Raw genomic sequence first — 23582 nt, forward strand, 5'->3', positions numbered from 1 at the left:
GCTGGCCCCCTATATAAGATCTATTATTCGTTTCCAAATATTATTTGCATGGTAGTATAAATGGAGGACTAGGCACCCTTTATCTTGTATTTTCAGAACCAGTGGCTATATTATTATAAATCTACCATAGGCGAGAAGTTGAAATCCCCATTAAAATTAGTATCGGTCATTAACATCCAGCTTCCGTCATCCTGCACGTTCTCGGGCAACCATCGAAGTGGCGTTTCGACAGGAATAGGTGATTCTAGTGCGTGACCCTGATTCTCATCTTGCACATATGGAATCCCAGCAGCTACTATGGAATCGATATAGCTCCCTTCAGCAACCGTAAGGGGTGGCTGAGATGTTGCTGGGAAAGATACGGCGGTTGCTGAGGAGGCGGGTGTGGGCATGAATGTCTGGGCGTTGGAGCCGATTTCCAAGCCCCTGGGAGAAGGACTAGCGATTGTCTGCGATGTGTCTTGTCGCGGGCCCCCGGCCCCGTTCAGTATTGACGCCTTTTGCTTGTTGAATAACTGACAGATAGTCGAGGCGCAGCGGGCGGCTGCTGGTGTGCTATTTGCCTGCCTGAGAATTTCGAGCCCGAAGTGAAGTCTGGCATTGGCCTCTCGAGCCAACACTGGATCTCCGGTAGAGGTTTCGTTTTCGGTGAAATCGAGCACGTTTACGGTACAGGCGACGAATAGCGTATATGTCTCTAGATACGTTATGTATCGGAAACCGAAACGCTTGACGTGCAACATGAGTAAGGTATCTGTCATTTTGGCTGCCTTGGTACATCTCTCCTTTGCAATTTGTTGCAATGTTCGATATGGTCGGCATAGGAGTATCGTGGCTGCTTGGTATGTTAGGTTTAAGAGCAAGATGTGTAAGGGGGGGGACACTATTGCCGTAGAGGTAGTTTCTTTGATGAAGATTTCTGGGGGGAGCTGGTCTGCCCAAGACTGTAGCCGCTGTAGGGTCGAATCGAGATACGTCAGAAGGTGGTCTTGTCTCCCACTATGTGGCCGGGAGTATAAAGTGTCGAGAATATTCTCAATGAGGACGCTGAGCTCACAGTATGCGGCAAAACGTGTACTGCTCAGGGATTTCTGTTCCACCAGACCGTCGACAAATGAATTATATGTTGTCACCGGCGGCCATACTTCGTCGTCTGCATCGTGTCCGTGTAATAATGTGTCCCGAGTAGGAAGTTCTACGGAATAGTGTACAGCTGGTGCTCGGCCCAGACATACACTCATAGTTTTATCCCATGTATAGCAGCTCCAGAAGACCTGTTTCCGCACAGCGAGCTCCTCGTCAGTGAATTGTTTCGCCAAGTGTCCGAGCTTCTTGGGCGAAACGTCTATCCCAAGGTCGCGCATCATTCTAAACGCCGTTCCAGAATACAACCAGCCTTGGGATACGCGCCCGCAAGCACACTCTCGCGCAGAGAGTATAAGTAGACCTTGGATAGTAGGAATGGAGCTACCCTTGTCGATATCGCTGGGAAGTAGCTGTAAAGCTCGAGTAGCAAAAGTTTGCCCAACTTCCGTGGCGTCTCGGCGTGTGGAATACCGAGCAGCTTGCGCAAGTACGGTGCATAGCAGAAAAGGGGTAACGTATGACCCCGAACAGTAAAGATCTCCTATATATCGGTTAGAATTTTGGAAAGAAGCCTATAGGAACATACTAACGTAAAAATAGAGGCTTGCATAATACACAATGAAAGTGGTGTGGGTAACACCAATATGTATCAAGGAGATCATTCAGGAGGCCGTGAGGTATTTCCGCCAGAAGTGAGGCTGTGTCGTGGAATTCTAATATCGAAGGCATAGTCGCCATATCATTAATATAAGTTCCGGTGCTGTCTTCGTGACTGTCCGTTGGGCTACTTTCTTCGAAGTGTTTAGGATCTATGTGGTATAAACTAGTCTTCCCATAGAAGTTGACTCGCCCGTCCGTACCAACAGAAGCCATATCAGCGGCATCATCTGTACTTTCAACAGTAACACTGTCTTCCCGCCGAGGACTCTGGATATCAGGAGGGCTTCGAAATGCACGGGATCTCCCTTCATTTGGATTTATTGTTCTAATAGGCTCATCTAGGAGAGCATCCCGATCTTTGTCTTTTACCCGCCTCAGTTCCTCGATCCTGTTTTTATATGCTTGCAATTCGTTTTGCAATGATACCGCATAAGCTATCGAGGGGGCCCTAAGAAATCATGAGTACTCGTCTCTTTCTATTGGTGTTGATATAATGCTTACTTGTCGTACGAGCAGGTTTCACCGTTTGAAAGACACTTCTGACAGGTTGGCATAGCACCGTTACATCTGGCTTTGCGCCTCCTACAATTTGAGCAAGCAAACCCATATTTCCGTGCTGGTCTAGAATTGGGTTGTCGCATCATTTGTTATGAATTTGCTATTTCACTCAATAATTCACAAGAATTCGGTGAAGTCTAGGAGATGAGATTTTATTCTCTTGTAGGATATGGATATACGTCCGAGAAGTTAGATACAGGGTGGAGTTAAAATGTAGAGGGGTCTATACGGCAATTACTCCTCTGCTTCCGAAACTAATTGGAGAGGCGGACAATAATATTGATCCATGTCCAAGATGCTTTGGTCACCAAGTGTCTACGGGCCAGGTGGGGTTGAATGCACATGTAGAAGTAGAATAATGAGATAATCTGACCGTAGACATATCGTACTCTTCTGATCTATTCGAAATAGACTCATCAAGCCGGGAATTCCAGGTCATATGCAAGAGTGTCATCCTCGCAGATCTCATTACGAAGTTCATGGGTACTATGCGGCCCGTGTTAGTTAAATGCGGACTTTCCTAAAGTGATGGGAGTAAAACGTACTATAGGTGGGCTGGATGAGTTGCGTAGCCCGCTATGTCCTCCGCTTTCTCCAAGACAGCCACGAGACCCATGTTGTAGCCTCTACTTCTATGTGCCGTGTCAGGCCATGGGCTATTAATGTCTATCCTTAAGAGGCCTAATATAATATATGGCTGTAAGCTTAAAAGAGTGGTGTGAACCTAATAATGGCTACGTACCAGGAACCTGCGATACCATTGCCGCGGCTCTCCTTTTGAATTCATTCAAGCTTTCCACCGGCGTTGACGGCTTTAGCCGGAACAGTACTACAGGTGTTAGTATCGCTGGCACTCCCCGAGAACAATGGCATTACCTATGTGGTATAAAGGCATGACTTTGCGAAGATTTCTGTCGTGATTGAGTATTGTAGAGAAGAATATATCTAATCATGGAGGAAACATGGGCTTATAAATTGATCTTGTTACTACCTATGGCGGAATCCAGCCATCGTAGCGCTCGGAATTTCGAGGATAATGAAATCGCACCTAGCAGCCATAGCTATAGTTGACCCTTTTCGGCTTCAGAAGGCCAATAAGGTACCAAGCTGCATCAGGGATAGTATCCAGTCGATCCTGCTTCCCCGAAGTATGTAAATAATAATTGATTGACGCTCCGGTAAGATCCGAACACTCGGCCCCGCGTTAACCCCGAATCGGCGAAGAGTAGGATACCGGCATATCGTGGTCATCCTCGGAGAAGAAATGCTGCACGTCTCAATGCGTCATATAGTAATATACTGTCGACTCAACGTAGATCTAACGTAGCCATTTCTCCATTTGTCGTATAATAGCATGCTCGTCTGGTTAGATTCTAAGTCAGCAACAAGTTGAAGCAACATGAACGACATAAGATGTTCAGGGGTCCAGGATGTCCCACCACCCCGGCATGTTCCCGCGCATGCATCAATTCCCGCCATGGGGGTTACAGTAAGGTCGCCGCCATAGTAAAAGTGTCCGTCATGTAGGGCCGCGAATATCGCCACGGGCATCTACCCGCACGGAAGTAGCGATTATTAAATAAACTCGTATGTTACAGAGTTCCCGATACTTTGGGAGCCCCTGTGCCCGGCATCCTACCGGATTGCCGCTCGTATTTGCAAGCTAGTAACTTATCTCCTTGCATATTTGATCCAGTCTCTTATTTGAATGATATGATAAGAGATGGATATTCGCGTTAGGAATAGTAGCTCATCCGCCTAACCATCAGGCCTTCTCCAAATCAACGAACGGTACTCTTTAGATAATGGCAGACGTTGATACTCTTACGAATCTTCAGAAGACTTATGCCGGTCCCCATGAATCACCAGCATCACTCAATACCCCTTTTAGGGAAGCACTCAGATCATATGCCACATCGCAGTCTCTTCATTTCTTCGTGAGTAGCAAATATCTATTTCTAACCCACACCATCTAACCAGCTTCATAGGAAGATAGTTTAGGAAACAATTACATCACTCAACGCAAACAGGATACAGATATCGCGCCTATTGCTATTGCTTTCCCACTAGACGGTGGCCTTTCTGAATCATCCTTCATAAGCGCCTTTCGCGTATTCTCTCTTCTTTCTGAAGTGTCTCTTCCATGCAACCTAGTTCTCGTGGGATGGACGACTTTAAGGTCGCAACTCATCGGCCAAGAGCTCTGGCAAGCATCAGCCACGACACCTTCGTATAGCGTGCCCTCGGAGTTGCAGGAATTTCAGGGAAAGTCCAGCGCAAAAGATGTATCATTCTCCGCTGTTTTTGGGGCGTCAGAGCAAAAGGAGATATCCCTGAGGATTGAGGGGAGCACCATTCTTGTTGAAAAAACGCGAAGGCTCACGACAGGCCAGGCAGATATTCGCCAGTCCCATAAGAAGATTATTAGGGCGCCTTGGGTTTCTATTACGGGGCCTGAAGCAGAAGCAGTGGCGATTGCAGCCATTAAGGAGTATAGTGCCTACATTGTGGCTTTGTTCGATAATTTTGATTAGTGTACGGAAAAGCAACTGAATATTTGGTTTCATTTTACGCTCTATAGCTTACCGAATATGAATGTAGTATCACTTAGGAAGTTAGTAGTAATATATTCACGTGTTTTACACTTTCATCTTATTAGAAATACTCGGTTAGCCCCAAAACTCTATGAAAATTCAGTCGTTCCAATGTGAGGTATCACTATGACATAGGTACACGTTCTCCACACTTTAACCCCAAGAATTCATGTCGTAATGATCTCCCTCCCCCCAGACCTATTGCGGAGGCAAGTACTTGCGAATTGTACCAGAAACCATGCCCAGTGCCGGGATTCACTGTGCGAGCACCCGGCAACTTGCCGTACGGGCCTTCAGGCGCCTTGAAGACGAACTGCAGACTATCATATAATTTGGTATGATCGTAAGATCGTGTATAAAGGAGGTCATCTTTCTCATAGTACAAAGTTACTACCCAAAAACCATCACCATACCTCAATCCTACGTTGAAACATGGCCTCCCAAATTAAGTCGTCCGGTTACATACCTCGAGACTCTGTTAAACTTTTCTACGAACGGGAGGGCACTAGTGGATCTAGGACTATTCTGTTCATCCACGGGTTTGGAGGGACCACGAATGCCTTCCAACCGCTGGTTTCTAGCTTGCAGGATTTCGATCTAGTTCGCTTCGACTGGGCCGGCCATGGTCGGAGTTCCGTACCACAGAGTACTAGTATCGAGTCATACGTAGCAGACTGCGAGGGTAAGGCTTATTCTCTCTCCGAATATACTAAGTCCGTATCATATTCTAATATGAAAATCAGCTATCATTGGCTACTTGGGGTTAAAAGATATTCTGGTTGTGGGCCACTCATTCGGCGGGCTCATCAGTTTTCATCTTGCAGCGAAGCACCCGGATATTGTAAAGGGGGTTGTAGCCTTCGGCCCCGTCAGACCGCCTCCTGAGGCTGGCCAGAAAGCACTTGCCACCCGCTCCGCTACAGTTCGAAGTGAGGGAATTGGGGCAGTTGCTGATTTGGTAGTGTCAAATGCATTCTCACCCAAGTCATTGATCAACCGGAAAGGGGAGGTAGCACTAGCCAGAGAAATGCTTACGAGACAGAATCCGGAAGGATATGCTTTGGCCTTGGATGCTCTGGCAGGAAGTTCGGCGCCTGCTTGGAAACAAATCAAGGCTAATGTTCTTGTTCTAACTGGAGACGAAGACAAGGTATCTACAGCCACGGCGGGAGCAGATATAGTGAAGGATATTGGATCGAACGCCAAGCAGATGGTATTCAAGGATACAGGTCATTGGCATGTACTGGAGAGTACAGATGCGTCTATTAAGGCGATCATTTCGGCTGCTAAAAATATTGCGTAGTGTTCTCTAGCCTACAGATGATGTAGTTGCTTTAGTTACAGTGCGCCTGGGCATTGGTAGTGGAGAGGTAGATAGTTATAAAATAGTATGCCTAGTTGATACTATGTTAGTTATGCTGTTTAAATCTCTTGTATTTACTATGGGATGTCTACTTTGGTTAGTATCACCGAGTGCGTCTAGTCTCAACGTACCCTATACATATTAGGTACCTCTTATTTATCCCCGTTAATAGGACCTTCTTTGTGATGTACCATGGAATCCATGATACAGAACCACAAAGTCCATTCTCCGGCTAGCTAATAGGAGGTAGCAGCGTATACAAGGCGACTAAACTACCGGCGGAAACGCTGAGAAGATAGAAATAGTCATTGATTAGCCAAACCAACCCTTTTCTTGATTCTCAACCACATTTCGAGCTTATCAGGTAGCGAGAATACTTGTTTATGTATACACGGCTGATCTCTATCTATATAATGCATGCAAGACTACCTAAATGCACAAAGCCCCGTTTCCTACTTCTTACTCAAACTGAAATCTTCGCCCTTGAATGGTGGTAGGCCTGCCGTAACTCGCATTCCAGCGGCACATGAACTCCAATCCAAACTTTCACCACCCAGAGCCTTAGCGGTGGTAAGATGGTTCCATGCCTGATCAATAAGAGGAGTTGGCGTAGATGTTTCAGCACCTAACTGTCGTATATATGCAGCGTCTTTCATCCCGCCAGGTATAGTGAATCCCGTCGTACCACTAAAAGCCCCGTCCCGAATCTTCTTCCCATAGTTCACCCAAGCTGGAGCGGGAAACCATTGTTCTGACAATATGTTAGCTTAGCTTCGTATTTGCTACATTTTCCACTTACGTATGAACTCGTAAAACAAGGCGGCGTCAAATCCTGTTTTCTCGGCTAGAGTGAAACTCTCTGACATGAGCTCAATTGTACCGAGAATACAGTTATTCCCTAGAATCTTGAGAAGTGCACCTTTTCTTGTGCTATCACCACAGTCAATAATGGCCTTTCCTATTGCCGGCACGATGTACTCCTTCAATGTAGTCCTGGCTTTCTCATGGCCAGATAATACGACCAAAAGCCCCGCGCTTGCAGCTACGGCGGGTGGGCCAAAGACTGGACAAGACAGGAAACTCGAGCCCTTCGCTTCGGCTTCAGCGTATAATGTTGAGGATGTGGTTGGATACAATGTCGAATGGTCCACAAGGATAAGACCTGGTTTTGCAGCGCCTAGAATTTGGCGGTAAACTGACAGAGCAACATCGTCGTTTGCAAGGCAAGCATGGATGATGTTGCAGTCCTTTGTTATGTTCTCCAGCGTATCTGCTACTTCAAAGAAGCCCCGTCCAGCAAGCTCCTCGGCTTTGCCGCGAGAACGATTCCATAGCTTGACCTTTGGGAATCCTTGTTTTTGGGCATAGCCGGCCAGGTTTAAGCTCATCACAGAGCCCATATTCCCAAGGCCGACAAAGCCAAACGACAGGATCGTAGAGTTTTGAGAATCAGCCATCTTTCCTATAAGAGAACTGAAGTAAACAGAGAGGTACGTAGAATATTGGTTGATGAAAATAGAGAGAATACCGAACAATGCCGAAATGCCATCTTGTATGCGGTCTTATACCTAGTTCATGTTGTATGATTCTCAAAGCCCCACCATGAATAGGAGGTATTGATACCTCCAAATACGGCAACTCTCCGAAGAGTGTAGGTCAGCGTAAGAAAGTGTGGCAACCTTGCGGCAACTTCCCGGACAATATGGAAATACTCCACGATCTCTCCAAACGATCTCCACGGCAAGGACGCAATGAATCTACATATATATGGTGCCTTAACTTAGGATGTAGTTAGTTGAAATTGACAGGACTATTCCACGTTTAGCAGTGGGTCTATTCAGCTTAATATTGCCCTTGAAGTTTCTCTATTGCCCCTATTTATCCCGGAACTATATATATCGTCATTTTTGAGTTTAACAATGGCATCCGCAGATATCAGCAAAAAGCTCAATGGCCGTCTTGAGGCTGTCTCTGAGGGTCACTGGGTTGACCCGACCGCAGAAGTTAGTCCCATAAATGGGCTACCATTCTATAAGCCAACACCTGCCGATATCACTATAGACAATCACAAAGATGGTGATAAGGCCAAGATTTTGTTCAAGAACGTCAACATCTTCGACTCCACTGGTGCGGACCCCTATCTAGGTAATGTTCTTATCGAAGGGGAAAGAATCAGGGCAGTTGGAAAAGTTGATGCAACCCCTGATTCCGATACCTTAGTTGTCGACGGGAAGGGTAAGAAGACCCTCATGTCCGGTCTTGTTGACTCCCATACCCACTTTAGCTGGAACAACTCGCCGACTTTAGACGGATTAACCAGAACGCCACTAGAAGAGCATGTGATACAGACAGCACAGTCGGCAAAGACATACCTGGACTATGGGTACACGATGTGTTTCGGAGCAGCTTCCGCACGACCCCGTCTCGATATTGTTGTCAAGCAGGCCATCAAATCCGGCCTAATTCCAGGTCCTCGCTCCCTAGCCAATTGTCAGGAGATAACGACGACAGGCGGCGCGATCATCCCAAGTATCAGTCAATTCGCAGATGGTCCTGACGCCATGCGTCAGGTCGTGCGCAAATCTATCGAACTTGGCGCCGACAATATTAAGCTGAGTATGACAGGAGACTATACGCATGAGACTATGGGGTATGTATCTTGCGAAATAAATATTTTCCTATGTTGATTGGACGGATGTTGAACTTATTCTATTTTCTTTAATGGGAATTCCTGATATAAGTCGTATCAAAGAGTTTTGCTAATCATCGCGTAAATAGGAGCGAGGAGACATATTATACTCTAGCTGAGACTAAGGCGGCTGTTGAAGAGGCCCACCACAGGGGTAAGCGTGTATGCACTCATGCTAGGTCTGCAGCTTCAGTGAAGCTGTCGTGTCTAGCTGGTGTCGACATGATCTACCACGCCAGCTACGTCGACGCCGAAGGGCTCGATATGCTCGAGGCGCTCAAGGATAGGGTCTACGTGGCGCCAGCTATCAACTTTCCCCTGCTTAGCTGCACAGGCGACGCGATTCCTTACGGCCTCACACCCGAGATGGCCAAGAAAAGGGGTCTAGTCCACGAAGTCGAAACTGCAAACAAAGCTATGAAGGAGCTCAAGAGACGCGGAGTTAAGATTCTTCCTGGAGGTGATTACGGATTTGCCTGGGCACCCCATGGAACCTACGCAAAGGACCTTGCCCATTTCGTTAACCTATTCGGGTATACACCTAAGGAATCCCTTATTGCCGCGACGGCCCTAGGAGGAGAGCTTATGGGCTACCCAGATGACTTGGGGAAGGTATTGCCTGGATACTATGCCGATGTCATCCTAGTTGACGGGAACCCGTTGGAGGATATCGAACTCTTCCAGGACGCTTCCAGACTACACACTATAGTGATAAACGGACACGTCCACAAAAACGTGATTGACATTGAGAATGGTCCACAGGGCATCGTGATAGGTAGCACTCCGGATAAATCCGGGGTTGGTTCCAACTTAGCCATTTAAAGGAATTGGGAGTAGCAGGATCTTGACACATAGGGTACTACGGTTTATATATGTAATCTAGTTTGGGCCCTACGCATCAAATTGGCATCTTACTAGGGCGTTGAAACGGGTGTTAGTTATATATATTCATCGGTGATCATTTCTCAAACGACATATGCACCATTTATTGGAGAATGCGACTGAACCTTCGTCCTTAGAGTCATTCTGTCACGAGGTGGAACGAAACAGCATGGAAACAACTTCGTTGTTCCGTAAGGAACTCTAAACTAACTATGAGGGTCTTTCGTTTATACATATTGAACAGATCCTTTGTTCTAGATGTCTCATCTAGAATCCTGACACGTCCAGAGCGGTAGGCCATCAATCTAACTTAGACAAGGGGGATAAACATCACTTACTGAAAGTCCAACGATTAGTAGAAATTGATCTAGAGGTTAATAACGGCTACGAAGAAGAGACTTACCATAAGTGTTCAGAGGACATTGATGAATAAGTGGAGAGCTATGTTGATTCTCGAAACGTTATTCCCATCGAAATCCCCTTGGTAGAAAAATAGTGCCTTTTGAACGCCTCCAGCCCGCAAAACTGCTATGATCAAAAAGGATATCAGAATCACGGACATACATCCCAGTACAATGCAGTTTAACCTAGCCACTTTCTTCCAACCCGTGAAAGCGTTTTGATGAGATATTAACTCGCCGAGGCTATTCATTGTTGGGTTTTTCATATCGTCAAGTCTCGTAGTCAATGAAACAATAATTTGCATTTCTTGAATACTATGAGTGAAGGGGCTTTTTATAGCTTTAAGGAATTGGATGTTGTATATTTGAAACTAGGCTTGGTCGAGTTTGTGCCTTATAACATACCTAGGTAGCTAATAATTCGCCTTAAAATAGGTTGCTAGGTACCTGTTTTACGTTAAGGGGTGAGCTTATGACTTTGTACTCGGGTTTGTAGGGTTCCAAGTGAGACATAGACATAACACAACATGAAGATGGCGCACATGTAGCTGGCAGTGCGAACGAACAATTGGCCAGGGCTGAATATAGTTGATTAATGCCGCGCGCGTCCATTTTTATATTAAATAACTTCGATATAAATAGATCAACATGCTGCCACATACGCGGGTTCTTAGTCGGAAGCTGCTTTATCGAAAATATATCTGGGTACCTGGTATATTTACAATCTTACATATAATGCAGGTACAATATAACGTTTGGCTTAACCCTTTAGAATTTTATTATGTTTACTCGTATTTATCCTTATTTTAAATACCAATTGAAAAGTTTACATCGATAAGTATTAAATAACTAAATATGTCTCATGGAAGAGAAGGCAAATCAAGTAACTAGTACTATAAGTGTACGTGTTTATATGGAAAATAGGGGGAGGTGCACGGACACTTTTGTCTTATTATATATTAGGGGTCGAAGTCAAGCCTACCCATCAATGTATACCTTTCAGCATAAATGCAAATATTATACTTGTGAGATGTACCTTAGTACATCTCAACACGTGACTGCTCGTCACGTGTCATTCAGACATTCGGATTCATCCTGAGTGTTTGTAAAAAAAAAAAATAATAATATTTCATTTTTTTAGTTAGTTCAATAGATCAATTTATCCAACAATACTCTTTTTGCATCTATTCCAATATAAGGATGCAAGTGTCCATTTGACGTGATATTGAACGACGCCTAATTTGTTACGACACGTAACTCGACCGGATTTCTAAAAGATGGCTGGCCGATTATACGATAGGATAGTGGGTAACGATTAACCTAGCAGAGTAGTAAATCTCCAAATCTTGTCAGCACTAGGTGTGTTATGCCCGTTGTATCAATGATAATTGACAACTAACAATTGTTATAAGCGGTGGGCCAAGTCTGGGAGTGTTTCTCCTTTGGTGTGGTATATGCTTACATCTGTATCTGAATTCTTCCTGACTTCTCCTCCCCTCTTGCTACTCCATGTATCTTCTCCCTATAAATCTTCATTTACAATACGATCTCGCATCTTCTAATCCTAATGATTAACGATCACGCCCGTGTTGCCCAGTGGCAGGTGAGTGAGAACATTATATTCTTTGAATAGAAGATTCATTGTTCCTCGGCTATCTAGACTTCTCAGTTTATAGAATAGTCACTGATCCTGTTATTATTCATAGAATGACTTGCTGCCTCACGTCGTTGACCGGCTAGCTCGGGAGAGACCCGAAGCTATCTATGGCTTGTGGCCCGTCGCGCCCGATTCCTATGATGCCGGATTTCGTGCTGTTACCTACACACAGCTAGCTAATATCATAAATGGCTTAGCCTGGTGGCTTACTGAGCAACTTGGGCCCAGCTCTCATCACGAAGCCCTAACTTATATCGGCCCCAACGACGTGCGACTTACAGCGCTCGCGTTAGCCTCGATGAAATCGGGTTATGTAGTAAGATTCTCTTGCAAGTTAAAGCCAAAATACTAGCTACTTCCACGTCCCCTATCAACACCATAATGCCACATATGAATCATTATTAAATCTCATTTTCTATTTATAGACCTAAAAGTTATCATAACTGTTTAATATCTTAATTCATGAAGACAGGGCCTGGAAACCAGAAATATCCAGTGCCTAATAGATGGGACTTCTGGGGTATATTACGCTAATAAATATATAGCTTTTTCTTACATCGCCGCGCAATAGTCCCGCAGCACACCGTAGTCTTTTCGACTCTTTGAAGTGCCGGACTCTTGTGACGACGGACCCAACGCCACCATCCGTCCCCTCTATTATTGAAGCCGTCAAACCACGTCGGTTTTCTATTCCTAGCGTAGAGGAGCTCTTAGAGAGGCCATATCCGCACTTCTTCTTTAATAAAACCCTCGAGCAAGTCCGCTGGGACCCAGCCCTCATCATGTACGTCTTGGGCAAGCATCTCGTTTGAAGACATATAACGCTTAATTTTGACTTCTTTTAGTCACAGTTCCGGATCAACCGGTTTGCCGAAGCCCCTGATATGGACTTATGAAACTTTAGCACGGGAGTGTAATTCCAATGGTTGTGGGCCCCCTGAGGGGATGACCTCGATTGATAGCTTCTACCATGGCAAGAGAGTAATAGCAACATTGCCTCCGTTCCACGTAAGTAGACCATGTCGAGATGAATCCTTACCTTTTACTATCAAACTGACACTTCCAGGGAGCTGGTTTGGCACAATACCTGTTCAATGCCATTCCATTTGGCAATATTGTGATTGCACCAGCAGCTACGGCCATTGTGACCGCTCAGGGGCTTGTAGAAGCTCTCAAGCAGGCACCGGCAGATGTAGCAGTACTCGTACCATCAGTGATAGCCGAACTAGCTCAGAATCCCGAACTGCTAGATTACTGTGCAAACCATCTTGAGCTGATTCTCTATATGGGAGGTGACCTACCCCAAGAAATCGGGGACCGTATCGCAACAAAGGTTAGGCTACATTGTCAATGGGGTGCTTCCGAGGTTGGTATACCACAGCAATTGCTACCAGTCGAACTAGGACCGCTGGACTGGCGTTGTATTCGCTTCCATCCATGTACCGGTGCAGTTTTTGACGAAGTTACGAGCAACAATTATGAGTTGATTATACGACGCGATGAAGCTCTCTCAGATACACAGACAGCCTTTGGAATTATAAGCCAAAAGAAGCTCGAGGAGTATCGTACCCGCGATCTTTTTGAACCTCACCCGACCGTACCAGACGCTTGGCGATGGCGCGCTCGTGCCGACGACATTATAGTATTCTTAAATGGCGAAAAGACGAACCCGATTTCAATGGAGCAACATGTCCTCGCTAGAAATCCCGAGCTAAGTGGTGTCTTGGTAATTGGTTCACAGCGATTCCAGGCAGCCTTGTTGATTGAGCCAGTCGTCAAACCCCTGGATACAGCGGACCAAGCTGCGTTAATTGAACGCATCTGGCCCAGTGTAGAGGAGGCTAACCAAGATGCGCCAGCTCATGCGCGCGTGGAAAAGGCGTTGATCCTCATAGCATCAGACCGCCCGCTAATTCGCGCTGGGAAGGGTACTATCCAACGGTCTGCCAGCATCGCTCAGTACGCGGCTGAGATCGACAAGTTATATGCAGATATAGATGTAGCTCTAGAAGACGAAACTGATGAAGCGCCATATGGTGCAATTGACGGCGACATTGCGCCCCTTATACGAAACGCTGTTTCTACTGTCACAGGCTGGCAAGGGATAGATGACTCGACCAGTTTCTTTGACCAGGGTATGGATTCATTGCAGGCACTTCAGCTCACGCGTGCATTGCGACGTGCCCTTCGTCGGCCTGGAATTGGCCTGTCCACAGTATACCAAAATCCTACCATTCCCCAACTGACGTCGGCGCTTCTGAATCAAAGCAGTACGCCCAATGACCACGACCTCATGGGCTCTTTACTAGCCACCTATCGCGAACTTGTTCAGCAGATTCCAGTACCCAAGTTACCAGCATCAAGTCCTACAGAGCCAATCGACGTGATTTTAACAGGCTCCACTGGTACTCTGGGGACATATACACTGCGAGCGTTACTCGATCGACCTGGAATTGGACACATATTCTGCCTCAATCGTAGCCAAGGGGGTGGCCGCGAGATACAGTCCCATCGTTTCGCGGCGACCGGATTAACGGTGGATTTTGATGATCGAGTAACTTTCATACAGACAGATTTAAGCAATCCTTCTCTTGGTGTTGACGAGGGAACGTACAACGAATTGCGTTCTCGAGTTGGACTCGTTATCCACAACGCTTGGCCAGTGAACTTCAACTTGGGATTACAAGCTTTTCGACCGCATCTGGCTGGACTAGTAAACCTGTTTGCGCTCTCGGCGGCATCGGCACCACGGTCAATGCGTATTGTCTTCATCTCGTCAATAGGCGCTATAGCAGGGCGGGTAGTTGATTCCGGGGCGGCCCCTGAAGCCGTACTAGAGCCCCTCGATAGCCCTGCTGCCAACGGATATTCCCGGAGCAAATTTATATCTGAGCACCTCTGTAATACTGCTTCTAAGCACTTGGGTATTCCCGTTACGATTGCGCGGGTCGGCCAAGTCGGCGGTGCCGCCCACTATCCCGGCCTGTGGAATCCCTCCGAGTGGCTCCCGAGTCTTGTTATCAGCTCCTTATACCTTGGCTGTTTGCCCAGTGACCTAGGACCCCAATTCTCCGAGGTCGACTGGATGCCTTCGGATCTGCTGGCTGATGTCGTGACAGACCTTGCTGTATCCCCCAACCCCGAAGGGGCAGGCTCTAGTGCTGTCGTATTTAATCTACGCAACCCGAACACAGTAGCGTGGGATAAACTATTACCAGTGATATTGGAGGATGTTGAGACGCGCCTTGGCAAGAAACTTGAGGTTGTACAGCCGTCAACTTGGTTCAGCCGTCTAGAAGAGAGTGCGGCGGTTGTATCAGAGGGAGATATCCCAGGCATGGCCAACGCAGTTAAGTCAAATCCAGCTATTAAGCTACTGGACTTTTACCATAATGGATTATGGGCTCATGAAGCTGTGCCGGCACAACCAATGGCGATCGAGCGGGCTCTAGCTGCAAGTCAAACCCTTCATGATATGCCTCCTGTGGGCGATAAATTGATGCGTAAGTGGATCAATGAGTGGTTGGAGGCATAGGAATTATTCCGTTAAGTGTTATAATTCGTTGCCTAGAAAAAGATACCATAATACTTTAAGAATCGTTAACCAGCAGCTAGTGGTTGGAGGTCACAATGAATACATCTCGGGGAAAGCTAGAGCTATGTGCACTGTTTTCACAAGGATCAAATAATAAACTACAAAACATAGGTGGCCATAGTATTCTTAGAAAAGGAGAGTCATGTCTTTCGAACTCTAGGCTTATTCCAAATACAAAAATAACTGCCTGGTTAAAGCCAACTCATCTTCTGATTTTTATTCAAGTCGACGCCCCTTTTGAGTCTTATTATGGACTTGTCTTTATGAAGTCTATTCATGTTTCCTTAAGACGTCTTCCATTAATGCCAAAATACAACCTTACAGGATACATCAGATATTTGCCCATCCACCTAGGCAATTGTGTTTTATTTCGAGTGCCTAGAATGTGCTTTCTCCGTCACCGATGAGGGACCAAGTGATTCAACTTCTTATGACCCAAGCTACCCCTGAGATATGTAGAGAAGCTTCACAAATAACACTCGGTGCCTTGCCGTCTATACCCCTTTTACATATAACGCATTGTAGAGATCCAAAGCAATAATTACTTAAAAACGTAACCAGTTTCTCCGACTTGAGCTCTTATAGCAGTAACATCGTAGTCACATACTTGAACAAGCATCTTTATGTCTTAGTGACGAAGCGTTCCATCTATAGAACAGCCTGTTACCGATTAAGCCTATGGATGGACTCGATGGCAAGCAGTACGACAGCTACTCCCAGTAGATATTAGCTACATGGTTGGTCCGTTTTTATATAGCCATTATCATGTCGTCGCCGCCGTCCCCCCAGCGATGATTTCGCCCCTGTTAGCCCTTAGCCTTGACACTCTGTCGATAGGTACCTAATGAAAGCCTCAACTTCGTGTAGCCACCAGCCCCTGCCCTTAATGTGATCGCCAATACCAGCCGCACTAAGCCATAGCTACCGCAGCAACTGGTTTCCACTAGAGCACACTTTTTCCTTTCTTCAATAAGCATAAATAATTATCTGGCTGCAACACACAACATCCATCAGGACTCGAGGACCAATACCCAGAAGGAAATAAAGACTGCAACCTCGCATTCCTAGTAGACAGTAAGTATTTATCTGCCTTGAGTTCCCTTTTGATGATGCTATCATCAGAACTACTAAATCAAGAGAAGCTGATTTTCAAATAGAATTTGCTACAAGAAGCTATTGCCAACACAAGACGACCTCGCCCAAAAGCCCAAGATTCATCCACCCATCAATCTACTACAGCAGCATCAAGATGGATAAGTCTCAGCCTTTTAATTCCAGCATCGAGGCCAGCGGCTTCCTCCTCTCGCGCCTCCGCGTCGGCGCGCCGCGTCCCCCGGCTTTGCCTGTCAAGACTATCTATCCCGGAGACTACCTCTATGCTGGATTTAACCAGCGCAAGCCCATGATCGAACGCATCATCGGCAACGTGATGAACGGTCTCGAGTTTGAGGTCGAGTTCTCGCTGGTGCTGACACGTCCCGAGATCCAGCACGCTGTCAGCGCCTTCACCATCCTTATCCAGGCCGAACCCAACTCGAACATGGTGACCGGCGAGCCTTGGGGCAAGAACACCGTCTACCGCGGTAGCAAGTGGCTTTACATCGTCGACCAAGTCCGCAGCTACCTCAATGATGAGGGCTTCGGCTTCATCACGGTTGAGATGCAGGAGCGTGGCCTGCGTCGCGAACGCGTCGACCCGATCGTCATGGGCGACCCCTGCTTCGACATGCCTTTCTGCGATTGGTTCAATCGTGGCGAAGGAAAAGTCTACGAGGATGTGCACAACATCTGCACTGATGACTTGCGTGTCGGCATCCACATGAGAGACCTGAGCATCCGCGACGTTCAGTGGGTCCATCGCCTTCCCGGCGGCCACTTCCACGCTCTCGTGATGGAGTTTGACGGCGGCCTCGACGAGGAGCTATGGTGGCCCCTTGAGTTGAAGATCCGACAGCGCCTTGACGAGGATGACAAGAATGACCTCAGGCGACTTCCGGTGATCTTCAGTTGGCGAATCTCTGTTGAGTAAACTACTTGAATCGGCCGTTCGAACTTCTCTGCCCGTTTGTACAGAGAAGTGACATATTCATCGTTTGATATTCGCGCGTTGTTAGGGACTTACTTGAAAAGGAAAAAAAAAATTTATGTGTAAGATTCATTCGCGAGTGTACTCATGAGAGCATCATCGAAAACAAGAAGAGAAAAAAAAAAAAGGGAGGAATGTCGTTGTCGTGAATGTTTGGAAGAAGAGCTAGGACTTTGCACTCATCTTGCACACGAGGAACCCAGTTCGCTCCAGCATTCACTGTACTATAAGCCGTTGCATTAGGAGTATCGATGTTATTATGACTAGGAGCATACGAAGTGGACAAGCATAACTACTGTAAATGTTACTACTAGTAGTCAAATATAGTGGCTTCCTTCTAATCAATACGATTGCTTTCCAGTGGACTAAGGACCTAGGGCTTAGGACTTTTTATTCCAAAGAAACGTAATCATCATACCCGACTTATAATATAGTAGCATCGAGGTGATGATAATTGCCGGTGCACGCTGGGATATCCTGGAGCTTCAACGATCCGTATTTTGGATGTTTCACGCGAATCCGTATTTTGGATGTTTCACGCGACTAGCAATTAGTTCTTAAGTACTAAAAATTCTAACCTAGACCTAGACCCAAACCATATATCCAAGAGTTGTTAACCCAGGATTAAGGGCTAGCTGGGTCAAGTTAACCCCGAGATAACATCCGAAAGATATACTCATACTTAGCCGCGATCTCAGCTGTTGGCTCACCAATGAACTTGCGCAGGATAGAGTATATTCTATCAGCCTCATCAGTACTAACATACTCGGGCCAATTCTGGTAGGCTCCTAGGGTATAAAGTAGCCTGATCATAGTGAGATTGACTTTGCCAACGTGAGGCAATGTTTCCGGTGCCGCATCGCGGAAGCTCTGAAGGGTAAGTTCCCATGTCTGATCAGGAGATAAACGAGCGCCGCCTCGAACCAACCAGAACAGCTTTTGAATTTTATCATCACTGTAGGGTGAGGTAAATAGGGAATCCGGTATTCGAGTATCCTTGTGTACTTGTAGAAAGGTAGATTGAGTTGATTGAGTGTAGAACGTCCTGAGATAATATCCGATATGTTCCTCAATCGTTCGGAAGGCAGCATAATCGTGAAAAAAACAGCGGCTCGCCTTTTGGGAGTCTACTACAATGGAATCGTCTTTTGCCATGGCGTTGGCTGGGTTATCTGGATCTCCCCATATTCTAACATGCTGGAGGTGAAAAGGCTGGTTGGTTCCAGAGTGCTGTGCCTTCGCAAGTCTTCGAACATAAAAGTCCCAGGATTCAAGGATAAAGGAGATGTTGGTCCACGGATATTCCAGAAGATCGGACTTCTAAGATTAACAAATTATAATTGGAGACGGAATAGGCTTGAACTTACCTGGAAGTCGGGATTACCCTCAGTAGGGCGAGTAGAGTCGTTTCTATCACCGATACAACCAAACCAGGAGTCCCAGGTAGGTTGGAAGGCTACGATGAAAGTCTCGCGTAGAGTAGAACGCCCTGACAAGAGGCGTCCAATAAGAGGGCTAGAACGGGGCAAGTTGACGTTCTCACTATACCATAGAATACGCTCGAGTATTTCTAGCGGTATCTTCTCGAGGTATGATGCTTTTGATTCACGAGATCTTCGAGATTTGTGTAACTTTGATTTGCCGACGACCTTAGATCTCTTCTTAGGGGTAGCGACGGCAGCCTCGATACCACGACGGCGTTTACCGCGGACTTTGATCGGAGTTAATTCCATTGATCAGGATGTGTATAATATAAATTGGTTAACTTAAGAATACTTCGGGCTAATTAATGAGGAGAAGATTTATAAGGTGAACCCCCAGAAAATTTGGCTCGACTAAAGTTGACATTGGAGGTACAGGTGTATCTTAAGTCGGGTCCAAAATGATAGCACAATAAGCTATTCTTGTTATTTTTTATTATAACGAAGGAGTTATATATGTAGCTAGGAATCAGCAGCTCCATTATATTGTACATACGTTATGTGTATGCCATAGTGCGGCCGCTTATTGGCGCCTACGATGAGGATGAAGATGGTGAAATTGTGAGTAGGTACCTAGGTACATGGATGTCATAAATAATGAGGAACATCTTCGGGTAAATTTCACACTCCCATGCAGCCCCACCAGTCCCAATCAGCCGGGATACTAGGCGGACCGAAGTCTGAGCGGCCTAAGCGGGTCTAATGATAAGGTAGATATCAATTCTTATCGCGCGTCTAATTCAAAAGTTACACTGCGATAACTTCGAATGGCGTATTCCAACTTTTAGAAATTACCCACATCTATATGTTCTTTTATCCCACATATAGTATTATAAACATACAATGGCAAGATACTCGGTCCAGCTTTGGTAACCCTCTCTCTTCCGCTGTAAGACGACCCTCATAATGGCGTCGCTGCATCTGCCGGTACCCTCTTTGAGGCTTCTAAGATTTCTTCGCCTACAATCGGAAAATCTGAGCTTCTTTAGCCCCAACCATGACCGTGCCGTTAGACTAGGCCAGCCTGTGCGCAGGATATTATGCACAGCTAGGAAGAATCAAAGATGTTCATTGCGATTGGGGACTACCGTAGAGACCTCTCGGGATGCGCCATTACAAGCCGGCATGTTAGATTTGGATGCGCTCATACAAACTCGGTGCTACAGAGCTTCGAGAACAGTTCGCCCAAAGAATCACCCATACTTCTGCTCGAATATAGGCCTTCGGTACAGCTCCTCGGAACGACCGCCCCCGCCTCCATGTCCACCTTCTTGGCGAGAGAGACTTTGGGGTTTTGGAGCGAAAAATTCCAAACCTTTAGAGCCAGACGATCTACCCGATGTAGAAGGCGCTGATGGTAGCTCCATGTTTAACAACAGGCGCCAGCTCAGCCAAAAAGCGGCCTTAGAACCAATGCTACGATGTACCGAAGTTGATGAGAACGGAAATGTTATACTGGTGGATGGCGAATTTAAGAAGAGCGAGCTAATTGCAAGGGTTCGTCCATCCTATTAATATCCGATAGCTGTTAACTCTAGCTAATTCGAAATAGTTCGGCTTGTTGCCTCGAGATCTACGAAAAATTGACTCGTCCAATCTACCACACATCCTCGTTCGACCGACTGCTATCCTGCTTAATCTTTTACACCTCAAAGTTCTCATTAAATACAATCGCGTCTTACTGTTCGACGTATATGGCTCCAAAGCCTCTTACCCCCAGTCGGCTTTCATGTATGACCTGCAGGGAAAGCTCCAGCAGAAGGCGGCTCCTGGGAATGGAGGCCTTCCTTACGAATTTCGAGCTCTGGAAGCCGTCCTTCAGTCCGTTACTCAAGAGTTAGAAGCTGATTTCGAAGCGGTCCGTGACCCGGTAATCCGTATATTAAGTGAGCTTGAGGATGACATTGATCGGCACAAGCTGCGCATCCTCCTCGTACTCTCTAAGCGAGTGAGCACTTTCGTGCAAAAGGCTAAACTTGTCCGTGAGGCTATCGAGGAACTTCTCGAAGCCGACGATGATTTAGCTGCGATGTATCTTACTGAGAAAACACACGACATTCAACGAGAACTCGACGACCACACCGAAGTTGAGATGCTGCTAGAGTCGTATCATAAAATCTGTGATGAAATCGTACAGGAAGCACAAAACCTGACGTCAGGCATTCGAAATACCGAAGATATGTAAGTGAATAACCCGACCAGCTAGGCCCATAATATTAAGCTGACAGCAATATAGTGTTCGGGCAATTCTAGATGCAAACCGCAACTCTCTCATGCTCTTGGAATTAAAGTTCAGCGTTGGAACACTAGGCTTAGCCATGGGCACGTTCATCGCCGGCCTTTACGGTATGAACCTCGAGAACTTCATCGAAGAGACGCACTGGGGCTTCGCTGTGGTCACAGGTGTTTCCATCGTAATATCTCTATGGGTGTGCAAGTACGGTCTAGACAGGCTCAAAAAGGTCCAGCGCGTCAAGATGCAGGGCGATGACAGGAAGAGCTTAGGACCCGATTATCATTGGTTCCACGATGAGGGAAACGTCGGTCTTTTAGACCCCCGGAACCGCGAGATGATAAGACGGCTTAACATGAAAAAGGATCAGGCTGAGAAAAGGAAGCGGTTATAAGAGGCTGCCAGAACGATGTGCTATTAAGAGGTCACGAGATTTTATGTTCTCGGCAATGGCCCTTATCTATAGAAGCATACTAGGCGTCATGGTAATTCAGCATGTTCTGCATGTTCTGCAGTACAGTAGGTAGGTTCGAGGTCTACAATCTGTGTATTAGACTCTAGAGCTCAAAGACATTCTCGTCTCTCATAGATCTGGTTGGGCATCTGTATACCCTTTATAGACGGATTACATTTCGCTATCTCCGTTGACTTCCGACGGGCTCTTCTTAGCACCGCAGTATGGTTGTTGCTCCTAGAATCTCACGGAAAGATATTGGATAGATATATGGATCAATGTATATGTATATATTTATGTACAACCTAGTCCTCCCCCCTACTCAGAGCTAGTAGCGAATATGAAGGATAATATGAAGGATCAACGAAAGATATTTGTTTTAATGCCTGCCAATCTTCCCCTTCCTCATCTCGTTTGTAAACACCCACCCCCCCCAAATTCACGTCTCAACTAATTAACTTGTCACCAACCTCTAGACCTTCCATCCTTACAACTCGCTCTCATCGGCATCCTCAAAGTTCGCATACTCCTCATTCACCTCATCAACCAACTCGAGCCGGATCTCGCCAGCACCCAAATCCTCTACGCGGACAGAGTTGGTACCGGAGTACCCCCAGGTAACCTTGACGCGGCCCTTGGCCAGGGGAGCCAGCTGCTTGAAGACGGAGGGGCTGACGTCGATGGAGCCCGAGGCGCAGGACGGGCACTTGTCGACGACGGTGGCGGAGGCCGTCTTGCCGTTGTAGTGGATGTTGATCTTGCGCCCGCACACCTTGGCGTTGTTCGGGTTCGCGTCGTGCCCGTACTGCGCGGGCGCTAGCGCCACGATGTGGTCTGCTTCCGAGTTATATTTTCCGCAGGCCCCGAGGCCGGGTGTGTAGTATGTCATGTCGCCCGAGTAGGCGAGGGCTTGGCTCGCGGCGGCGGCGAGGAGGAGCAGGGCGTTGGTGAAGGGCGACATTTTGATGGTTTGGGTGGTGGTTTGGTAGATACTGAAGGGATATCTTTGGTGATTGACGATGAGGAAACGTTAGCAAGGTAGGATGGGCTTCTATGTAGCTCTTGGTCTGAGGCTGGGATGGAACTGCTGGTGAACAGAAGTCTAGATACCGAGAGAGTGTCTCGTACGAAGGTATATATACACAACCTAATAGCCTTCTCTTGCCAACTGATCATGCGCTTCTCTATTTCCGCATCGCCGTATCTGTACGACTCTTTTCTTTCGACCCCATTCTTCGAGGACTAGATGCCAGCTTACCAGCTTACTCATTGACTGACTGAACGACAAGTATGGCAGTAGACCAAGACGAAAAGGGGAAATATTATTGACAAAGGTAGCGAGTGAGCTTATCCCGCCTTTCCCCTGGATCAATATTAACGACAGAACTCTATTGCCGATAATTTCCATCGATGACCTCTAAACCGAGAGACTATACCGTCTAGACCTTGCCGTCTCCGGAGCTTAGTCTTCTGTGAAGGTAATCGGCTTACGTTACCCAAGGCCGAGTCACGACGTATTGGAGATAGTTGACTGTCAGCGACGAGGACAAGGACTTTTAATATTACTTTGCTACAATATTGGATATCTCGCGTGATCTACACGGCTCACCACGTAGGACTGAATTTCTTCCTGTAGGAACGGGCCATCACGTTACTTACATAGCCTTATAGCATTGATTTTTGTAGCGGCTGAGTGTTGATGGACAGGACCTGAGCCTTTTGGTTCACAAGGACTTTACTCTTACAACAACAATTCAATTAGTCAATTAAATGGTCATAGATATTAAAAAATCTTGAGCCGAGTGAACAAGAAGGGGGAGAATCATTATGTTGATGAGGCCAT

General features: G+C 46.5%; 11 protein-coding genes across 11 annotated transcripts; 6 read left to right on the plus strand and 5 right to left on the minus strand.

The window, feature by feature from the left end:
* Positions 1–113: 113 nt before the first annotated feature.
* F4817DRAFT_361955 (fungal-specific transcription factor domain-containing protein) lies at positions 114–2300 on the minus strand (the record flags this gene model as incomplete). The annotated part of the gene is made up of 3 exons (XM_049306466.1): positions 114–1627; positions 1677–2194; positions 2248–2300. 3 exons carry the CDS (start codon positions 2298–2300, stop codon positions 114–116), a joined length of 2085 nt encoding a protein of 694 aa, XP_049154579.1.
* Positions 2301–2555: 255 nt separating this feature from the next.
* Positions 2556–3293, minus strand: F4817DRAFT_277780 (uncharacterized protein). Its single transcript, XM_049299511.1, has 4 exons — positions 3181–3293; positions 3047–3133; positions 2850–2985; positions 2556–2790 (listed from the first exon to the last, which is right to left on the minus strand). The coding sequence occupies exons 1-4, from the start codon at positions 3197–3199 to the stop codon at positions 2721–2723; spliced, it is 312 nt and encodes a 103-aa protein (XP_049154580.1). The 5' UTR covers positions 3200–3293; the 3' UTR covers positions 2556–2720.
* A 450-nt stretch (positions 3294–3743) lies between these two features.
* On the plus strand, positions 3744–4939 carry F4817DRAFT_277808 (uncharacterized protein). Its single transcript, XM_049299512.1, has 2 exons — positions 3744–4241; positions 4293–4939. The coding sequence occupies exons 1-2, from the start codon at positions 4110–4112 to the stop codon at positions 4836–4838; spliced, it is 678 nt and encodes a 225-aa protein (XP_049154581.1). The 5' UTR covers positions 3744–4109; the 3' UTR covers positions 4839–4939.
* A 119-nt stretch (positions 4940–5058) lies between these two features.
* On the plus strand, positions 5059–6344 carry F4817DRAFT_277817 (alpha/beta-hydrolase). The gene is made up of 2 exons (XM_049299513.1): positions 5059–5580; positions 5642–6344. Exons 1-2 carry the CDS (start codon positions 5331–5333, stop codon positions 6199–6201), a joined length of 810 nt encoding a protein of 269 aa, XP_049154582.1. The 5' UTR covers positions 5059–5330; the 3' UTR covers positions 6202–6344.
* Positions 6345–6713: 369 nt separating this feature from the next.
* Positions 6714–7718, minus strand: F4817DRAFT_368939 (NAD(P)-binding protein; the record flags this gene model as incomplete). Its single annotated transcript, XM_049307292.1, has 2 exons — positions 6714–7012; positions 7061–7718. The coding sequence occupies 2 exons, from the start codon at positions 7716–7718 to the stop codon at positions 6714–6716; spliced, it is 957 nt and encodes a 318-aa protein (XP_049154583.1).
* Positions 7719–8180: 462 nt separating this feature from the next.
* F4817DRAFT_320421 (composite domain of metallo-dependent hydrolase) lies at positions 8181–9772 on the plus strand (the record flags this gene model as incomplete). Its single annotated transcript, XM_049301187.1, has 2 exons — positions 8181–8911; positions 9040–9772. 2 exons carry the CDS (start codon positions 8181–8183, stop codon positions 9770–9772), a joined length of 1464 nt encoding a protein of 487 aa, XP_049154584.1.
* Positions 9773–11385: 1613 nt separating this feature from the next.
* Positions 11386–15807, plus strand: F4817DRAFT_351847 (acetyl-CoA synthetase-like protein). Its single transcript, XM_049305139.1, has 6 exons — positions 11386–11592; positions 11646–11836; positions 11940–12206; positions 12436–12674; positions 12736–12898; positions 12957–15807. Exons 2-6 carry the CDS (start codon positions 11801–11803, stop codon positions 15423–15425), a joined length of 3174 nt encoding a protein of 1057 aa, XP_049154585.1. The 5' UTR covers positions 11386–11592; positions 11646–11800; the 3' UTR covers positions 15426–15807.
* Positions 15808–16734: 927 nt separating this feature from the next.
* Positions 16735–17514, plus strand: F4817DRAFT_320423 (uncharacterized protein; the record flags this gene model as incomplete). Its single annotated transcript, XM_049301188.1, has 1 exon — positions 16735–17514. One exon carries the CDS (start codon positions 16735–16737, stop codon positions 17512–17514), a length of 780 nt encoding a protein of 259 aa, XP_049154586.1.
* Positions 17515–18062: 548 nt separating this feature from the next.
* Positions 18063–19616, minus strand: F4817DRAFT_351850 (uncharacterized protein). The gene is made up of 2 exons (XM_049305140.1): positions 18939–19616; positions 18063–18888 (listed from the first exon to the last, which is right to left on the minus strand). Exons 1-2 carry the CDS (start codon positions 19302–19304, stop codon positions 18217–18219), a joined length of 1038 nt encoding a protein of 345 aa, XP_049154587.1. The 5' UTR covers positions 19305–19616; the 3' UTR covers positions 18063–18216.
* Positions 19617–19806: 190 nt separating this feature from the next.
* On the plus strand, positions 19807–22223 carry F4817DRAFT_351851 (cora-domain-containing protein). The gene is made up of 3 exons (XM_049305141.1): positions 19807–20549; positions 20605–21233; positions 21289–22223. The coding sequence occupies exons 1-3, from the start codon at positions 19959–19961 to the stop codon at positions 21677–21679; spliced, it is 1611 nt and encodes a 536-aa protein (XP_049154588.1). The 5' UTR covers positions 19807–19958; the 3' UTR covers positions 21680–22223.
* F4817DRAFT_277862 (RlpA-like double-psi beta-barrel-protein domain-containing protein-containing protein) lies at positions 22153–22850 on the minus strand. Its single transcript, XM_049299514.1, has one exon. It carries the CDS (start codon positions 22698–22700, stop codon positions 22227–22229), a length of 474 nt encoding a protein of 157 aa, XP_049154589.1. The 5' UTR covers positions 22701–22850; the 3' UTR covers positions 22153–22226.
* Between the last annotated feature and the right edge of the window lie 732 nt (positions 22851–23582).

Source organism: Daldinia loculata (assembly GCF_022478755.1).
Source record: "Daldinia loculata strain CBS 113971 unplaced genomic scaffold F4817scaffold_79, whole genome shotgun sequence".
NCBI lineage: Eukaryota > Fungi > Ascomycota > Sordariomycetes > Xylariales > Hypoxylaceae > Daldinia > Daldinia loculata.